Source organism: Lygodium microphyllum, chromosome 15, assembly GCF_053477565.2.
Source record: "Lygodium microphyllum isolate KBCC chromosome 15, Lygodium_microphyllum_v1.1.10, whole genome shotgun sequence".
Taxonomy (NCBI): Eukaryota; Viridiplantae; Streptophyta; class Polypodiopsida; order Schizaeales; family Lygodiaceae; genus Lygodium; species Lygodium microphyllum.
In genome coordinates, this window is record NC_141149.1 from 151,928,134 (window position 1) to 151,936,134 (window position 8,001).

Sequence of the window (8,001 nt, forward strand, 5' to 3'; positions counted from 1 at the left end):
TGTCTGCTACGAATGTCAATGCATTTTTAATAGTAGTGGGCTTTTTAATTTCTTGCATCCAACTTGTAACTAACTAGTAATTTTGAGCATAGACAAAAAGGCCTTTAGTTTGGACCTTGAGTAAGGATATAAATTAAGAAAGTATATACATTTTTGTCATGAACTTGAAGGAATTGAATCTTTGTACCAAATGCTATTGAATGTGAACAAAGTGTAATAGGATTAAAATTAGCCACCTTCTATAACATAATTGAACTAGTTATTTTGAGCATAGAAAAAAAGGCCTTTAGTTTGGATCTTGAGTAAGGACATAAATTAAGGAAGTATGTACATTTTTGTCATGAACTTGAAGGAATTGAATCTTTGTACCAAATGCTACCAAATGTGAACAAAGTGTGATAGGATTAAAATTAGCCACCTTCTATAACATGAGAGAGAGAGAGAGAGAGAGAGAGAGAGAGAGAGAGAGAGAGAGAGAGAGAGAGAGAGAGAGCATCCTAGTGGTGCTAAAGAGCTTACATAATTGAACATCCTGTTGCCTTAAAGACATTCTTCATCCATCACGAATCTAACTATTGCCTTTTAGGACTATATTATTCTCTTATTTTAAAGGATAAATTGCAATTTATTATTTATATGATAGGCCCTGTATTTTCAAGTATATGTATTTAATAGTTACCTCATTGGAGTAGAGTTTTTTATTATACAAACGTTACATTTCCCACCAACCATAATCAAATCTCTCTATTCAACGCCAACAAAGTGTGAGTGTTCTACATACCTTGAGTATTAAAATTACACGCTTTTTGTCACACAAGGGGTAATTTTGAGAGAGAGAGAGAGAGAGAGAGAGAGAGAGAGAGAGAGAGAGAGAGAGAGAGAGCATCCTAGTGGTGCTAAAGAGCTTACATAATTGAACATCCTGTTGCCTTAAAGACATTCTTCATCCATCACGAATCTAACTATTGCCTTTTAGGACTATATTATTCTCTTATTTTAAAGGATAAATTGCAATTTATTATTTATATGATAGGCCCTGTATTTTCAAGTACATGTATTTAATAGTTACCTCATTGGAGTAGAGTTTTTTATTATACAAACGTTACATTTCCCAACAACCATGCAGCGCCCCATGTACTCTTGAACTTGAGTTATCTTTAAGTAATCAAATCTCTCTATTCAACGCCAACAAAGTGTGAGTGTTCTACATACCTTGAGTATTAAAATTACACGCTTTTTGTCACACAAGGGGTAATTTTGAGAGAGAGAGAGAGAGAGAGAGAGAGAGAGAGAGAGCGTGTGTGTGTGTGTGTTTGTGTATGGTGGGGAGCCGTCGAGGGGGGGGGGGATATTCTAGTGGTGCTTAACAGCCTACATCATTGAACATTGTGTTGGTTTAAAGAGATTCATCATCCATGATGAATGTAACAATTTCAACTTTTAAGATTATACATGGTGCTCTTAGCTTAAAGGATATATTGTAATTCATTAATAAGTTCATATAGTCCACATGTCTTCATGTACAAATACTTAATAGTTTACCTTTGAGTGGGGTTTATTGGAATGCCACAGTTACATTTGCCACCATCCCTCCTTTAAATTGATTGAATGACACTAGCTTTCCTTTTCCATAAAAAATGAACTTTCCCCTGTTCTAAAGGGATGCTTATTATTCTTAGATGTTACATATTTGTGAATTGATTTTGTGTTGTACAACATGCTAACTTTTTCAAACATATTCTTTGTTTTTGGACTAAAATAAGTAGCCATTATAAGTTGGATAAAAGAAACCACTTGAATATCCACTAACGAAAAGGTGCTCATGACAACCACAACCTTTATCTATACTATTAGTTAAGGAGAGGTGGGGGACGAGTGCCATGTGGCAGCCCCCACCTCCCCCACAAGAAGAAAAAGAGAATGCGGGGGTGGGTGCCACGCGTCTAGCACCCGCCCCCACCCGCAAAAATCGTGCCCACCCCGGCGCGAAGCGCCAGGGCGAGTCTAGGCATGGAGCGCCTAGTATGTTAATATGATAAGCAAATTGTTGTCGATGTATCTATGATTATGTATTAAATTCTCTCTAAAGATGTAAACATAGTTATTCCTAGTATCAATTGATTTGATAATTAAGGCTTCATTAATTGCTCTCAACTTTATAGCCTTCAATTGCTCTAGCTTGTAGGACATACTTGTAGTAGAATGATAAAAAAATACACACGCTTGTAGGACATACCAACATGTCATTAGAAGCAACTTTTCTACTTTTTCTTCCACTTTCAAATTTATCTAGCAATTCCACCCTTTATCATAATCCTTGAAACTCTTGTATTAATGGAGTTGATCGCAACTTCATAGCTATGCTTATACCACTAATAGAAGAAGTTTGCATTTCTTTAAAGTCTAGCATGGTTAGACAAAACAATTCATTAGTAAATGGGCACATAAACCACCTAGTAGATCTCATTTCAATTCACATTATCCCATATTCCATGGCCAAGCTAAGGTATAGGCACAAGGGTCTTTATGTCCATGCTCTATGCAATTCCATTAGGCTTCTAAGCATGAGGTTGTATAGGAGAAGATCTACCATGCCATGTCATTAACAATGCAATTGGATGTGTATACAGTATAAGATGCCTCCCAAAAGAAGTTTAGGGTTGTCCACCAATTCAAGATCACTTTTGACTAGGGGATGTTGCGACCTTTGGTGCTTCCAACCAATGGTGGAGTAGCTTGCGTCTTTTTGATTGGTGGATTGTGGTGATTTGCCTCTCCACCAAGCAAGCATGATCCTTTTCTAGCACAATGGAGAATGGCTGAAGCTTTGATTTGTCTTAAAAAAGAGATACCAAGAGTGTTGTCACATAACATAGGTGAAGATAATTGTCACCCTCATTCGTCCAAAATCCAATCAAAGTGGGGGTCATGACATGCCAACAAGCAAAATGATAGAGCTACCCTATACCCAAATACTAAATAAAAGCTAGGCCACACGTAGGTAAATTCTACGTGCACAAGTCTATGGAGTTATAGCATTTGTGGCCAGAACATTTTGACTATAGTGACAAGTGTGTTAGCAGTTTGAGAGTCAAGGGAATACCCTCTAAAAATGACGGTACTCTGAACTTGCTGGAGCTCACAAGGAGGAGTGAATTTTGGAGATTGGTCCATAATACCTTCTCTCCCCTCCCTTATGCATTCTCTGAGCTCTCTCGTCTTTTTTTGTGTTCTCTTTCTTGTTGCATCTCTCTCTCTCTCTCTCTCTCTCTCTCTCTCTCTCTCTCCGACTTGGACTTGCGTGTGATCATGCAGACCTGAAATCCTCGCGACACGCGCCCGAGTCGATGCATTTACTTCCATTAAGCTCATTAAAAGTTCGACTCTTGTGTCATTCAAACTGCCAAATGCTGTACTCTTTTCTGCTTTTAGCAACGAACCCTTGCCGAGTCCAGGCTCCAGGGTCCAGCTTCCAGATTCTTGATTAGCAACTTCCTAAAGATGGCTGAACCTTCTCTCACAATACAAGGGACTAATCATCAAGAAGCTCATGTGCTGCCAGCTCGTATCAATAATTCGAGCGATCAGGATTTGCCTCAGTACAATCGAAGCGATTATAACAATCACGTCGGTGATAGCTGTAGTTCGGGTCATCGTAAACATTTGAGTAATGATCATGCCAATGCAGCTGCGTCTGGAAGTGACCATAGTAATGGTGAGGGGGTGGGAGTGAGGGAGCAGCAACAATGTATGTCGATTGATGAGGTGCTGCAGAATTGGGTGGGCGAGTTCGGGAGGGCGCAGATCCTCCATTTCACATTGACAAGCTTGGCGTGGACGCTTGAAGCCTTGCACACATTGGTCAGTATCTTTGCTGACAAAACCCCTGCATGGAGGTGCATCAGCGGCCTGCACGAGACAAGCCACTTTAATAATGTCATCAATGAGTCCGGTGGCAGCTTCAATTCTAGTAGTGGTTATAATTATAACGGTTCATCGACTGCATATAATTGCACCCCTGCCTCGTCCATTTGTTCCATGGACAGAAGCTCGTGGGAATGGGTTAGCAGGAGCCAGTCCACTGTCTCTGAATGGGACCTCATCTGCGACAATAGCTACAAGCAAGGGCTTTCCGAGTCGGCTTTCTTCATCGGATGCCTTCTAGGTATAACACCGATGTTTAACCTGCTGCAGTACGCCAGTTTAGTGTGTGCTGATAGTAATGGATTGGTTACCTTCTGCTTGATTAAACAAAAAATGGTAGCCGGCCTCTTTGTCCATAATTATGCTTTAGATTAGAGGAGTATTATTAAGGGACTTAAGTCTGTGGTTAAGGGAATCGATGTCCTATCGTCGAGTTCATTTGCCTATCAGGTCTTCATTTAATTAGATTAGTATATTGCTTAGACGTCCAGCAACTTGCCATGTCTAATAGATTGCTACCTATCAAGTCTTCATTTAATTAGATTAGTATATTGCTTAGACGTCCAGCAACTTGCCATGTCTAATGGATTGCTACCTATACAAATAACTACACCAGCTCGAACATCCAAATGTTTACACGTCCATCAACTTGCCATGTCTAATAGATGGCTATCTATAACTACACCAGCTCAGACATCCAAATGTTTGACATGTGTCCTTGTGAATGTCAGTGAAAAAATGCAAGTTACCGCAGGTCGTTACGTCAGGTAAGAATGCGGTGTCTCGGTATAACATTAAATGTATTTGATTAGCCATTTTCTGGAATAAAAATTTCAGGGTTAAAAGTCGTTTGAATTGTGGTGTGGTTGGCTGCCGCTGTTGCCAGGGGCGGGGGCGTTTGGGAGCCTGTCAGACTCGAGGCTGGGGAGGAAGGGGGCGCTGGCTGTGGCGTGCTTGGGGGCGGTGCTGAGCGGGATGCTGACGGCGGCATCGCCGGGCTACGCGCTGTACATGCTGGGCAGGGCGGCCACGGGAGTGACCAGCGGCGGGTTGGGCCTCACCTCCTTTGTGCTGGCCACGGAGGCCATCGGCCCCTCCCGCCGCACTGCCGCCGCCATGTGCTCCCTTTACTTCTTCCCCCTGGGCATGCTCCTCCTCTCCGCCCTCGCCTCCCTCCGTGCAGCCCGCACCAATTGGCGGGTCCTCTATGTCCTCACCTCGGCCCCCACCCTCGTCTACTGCCTCGCTATCCTGCCTTTCCTGGCAGAGTCGCCCCGCTGGTACCTCGTCCGCGGCCGTGCCCACGATGCCCTCCGTGTCCTCAAATCCATCGCCTACCGCAACGGCAACGGCGCCCTTGCAGTCCCTGACCACGTCACACTCGTCTCGGCCTCCACCCCTGACGTAGAATTGCATCCTCAGCTGCATCATGCTGCCACACCACCACCTGACGGCCCCTTTCTAATTAACGCAACTTCGTCCATAAAGGATGTATTGCATACTCGTCCATGCCATGACCAGTACTGTATTATCAACTCTAGTGCAGCGGCAGCAGCTACAGTTAACTCCAATTCAATCCCCGCATGCTATCCGCCTTGGCCCGACAATGAAGTCGATCCTATCAATCACAATCTACACGATATTGAGCAGCAGCTTGTGCAGGCCAGTAATTGTGATCAGCGCCTCAATTCTGAAGCAGCAGCTGTTGCTGCTCCGCCTGCACCGTCTGCCATAAGCGCTGTCAATAGAAATTATATAGGCAACTGCAACCCGAGGCTGGCCATGCAACCACAGCCACACACCAGGGATAAGTATTGTGGCAAGCAATTATTATCTGCGTCATCAAACGGAAATGATCCAGGTGTAGAACTGATAGGTCTGACTTTAATGAGTAATCAGCCTGTCGGACCTAATGATAAAACTGCCACTGCCGATCATCGTCTGATCGGCCACCGAGGTTTAGACGTTAATAGCCTTGGCGCCGAGGACAAAAAGGCAGCTACAGGGACCCTTGTGGATGTGTTCAAGGGGCGGGACACGCGCACGCGGATGGTGATACTGGTGTGCGTATGGTTCTCCTGCGCCTTGGGCTACTACTCTGTGAACCTGAATGTGGGCAACTTGGGGACCAACGTGTACTTGACGGTGGCGTTAAATGCAGTGGCGGAGCTGCCGGGGTACTTAGTGGCGGCCTTGCTACTCAACAGGATGGGCCGGAGGACCACCCTCATAGTGGCGCTCTTGGTGAGCGGGGCGAGTGCCCTCGCAGGGGGTATCGCGTCTTGGGAGTTGGCGCATCATCCTCATCCTCATAAGGAGGGTGGAGGTTAGTGTTTTCAAAGCTCCGCAATGATGCCGACTGCTCGAAGCGTAGTTAGCGGCCGGCTGGGTCGCCAACGTTGGCTAGGCTAACTTAGTTATGATTATTTGTAAATCTTCCTAGACTTTGTAGGGTCCAATCATTATTTGACTAAATTAAGCCAGATTTTTTCAATTAAAAGCGTTTCCTTTGAAAATCTCAAATTTTTTTACTACGTTTACAATTCATCTTGGCACTAAGCCTCCCCTTTTATTGTTGTTGGTGTAGGTGACATTAGAGCAAAGGGGGGCAATGTGGAGATGGCAGCCGGGCTCATGGGCTTGTTTGCCATTGCAGGTATCTACAACCTATTGTTTCTATACACCATGGAGCTCTTCCCAACTGTAGTACGCAACGCAGCCTTAGGGCTATCCAACCAAGCTGCTGCCATTGGCTCTATTATTGCCCCCATGGTTGCCCTTTCTTCGCAAGCCCACTCCTCCTTGCCATTCCTCATCATTGGCATAACTTCCATCTTGTCTGCTTTGATGGCCATCAACCTACCAGAGACCCTTAACCAACCCTTCCACGAGACTCTTGAAGCCATGCGAAAGGCAGAGCTCACTCCAACATTACAATGAAGCAATCAATTTCAAGCATGCAATGTAAGATGCATATTATGCATGCTAATGAACTCTTCATCTATAAGTGACAAAAAGCTGTAGTTTAGTTATTCATTTCTTTTTGTCTCATTTTAAAACTTTCTTTCCATGTTGTCTATGCAAGGCATTTTTGACATGTTGCAATTGCAATGCACTTGTCAAAGATGGCAATATTATTTGTATATGTGAAGCCTTAGTGTGGCATGAGGTTCTTATGTTTTCTCATGGTGAATTTCAATGACAAGTAAAGGGTACAAACTCGTATTGGGCTACTTTTTTGAATTTCCAACATTGTAACAAGGTGATTCTTAGACATTAATAGCCCTAAGGTGGCAATCATTCTTTTCTACTAACCAATGTATGGCTCTAGAGTGGCAATCATTCTCTACGACCGATTATTCTTTTGCACATAGTTGGTCACAAAAAATTATTCTTTTCTACTAACAAATGTATGGTCCTGGAGTGCCAATCATTTTGTAGGGCTAGCCATTCTCTGTCACATAACTAGTGACACAAAAACAAGGTTTAGTTTCAAGTAAATTTGAGTCATTTTAGTTTCAAGCAAATTGTTAAATTTCAAGAAAATTGAGTACTTAGAGAAGGTATTTTTATTATTAGATCGAGTCATTTTAGTTAAACATGGAAAATTGAAGAAAGCTTTCAAAGTCATTTTAGTCAATTGTGCAAAATTCAAGAAAGCTTTCAAATCATTAGGTTGAACTTTTTGTTTCATAACTTGCAAAATTTAAGAGAGCTTTCAAATCATCAAGTTGAATGTTTTTGCATCAACTCAAAAGAATGTTTTTCATGAAGATTGCATGTTTCATAAAAAGTGGAGGTTGAGTGTCGAGAATTGTTAATTTCTTTTTAAAAAAGAACTTGTAAAATTTAAGAAAGGCTACAAATCATCAAGTTGAATGCTGAATGCTTTTGTATCATCCCTTTAAAAATGTTGAATGCTGAATGTTTTTGTATCATCCCTTTAAAAATGTTCTCCATAAATACCAAATTCATCAAGTTGAATGTTGAATGTTTTTGCATCATCCCTTTAAAAACGTTCTCCATAAATACCAAAAAATGTTCTCCATTAATATCACAATTATTTTTAGTTCTTTA

General features: G+C 42.3%; 1 protein-coding gene across 2 annotated transcripts; it reads left to right on the forward strand.

Annotated features, from left to right (window-relative positions):
• The first annotated feature begins 3,003 nt into the window (after nt 1-3,003).
• On the forward strand, nt 3,004-7,110 carry LOC148025233 (organic cation/carnitine transporter 4-like). Of its 2 annotated transcripts, none has more exons than XR_015693441.1 (3): nt 3,004-4,165; nt 4,811-6,353; nt 6,512-6,638. XR_015693441.1 is itself a non-coding variant. In XM_087695030.1 (3 exons), exons 1-3 carry the CDS (start codon nt 3,502-3,504, stop codon nt 6,862-6,864), a joined length of 2,457 nt encoding a protein of 818 aa, XP_087551156.1. In that variant the 5' UTR covers nt 3,014-3,501; the 3' UTR covers nt 6,865-7,110. The 2 variants fall into 2 exon arrangements, 1 of the variants encoding a protein (XP_087551156.1); XM_087695030.1 differs by having other exon boundaries at nt 3,014-4,165; nt 4,811-6,250; nt 6,512-7,110.
• The last annotated feature ends 891 nt before the right edge of the window (nt 7,111-8,001 follow it).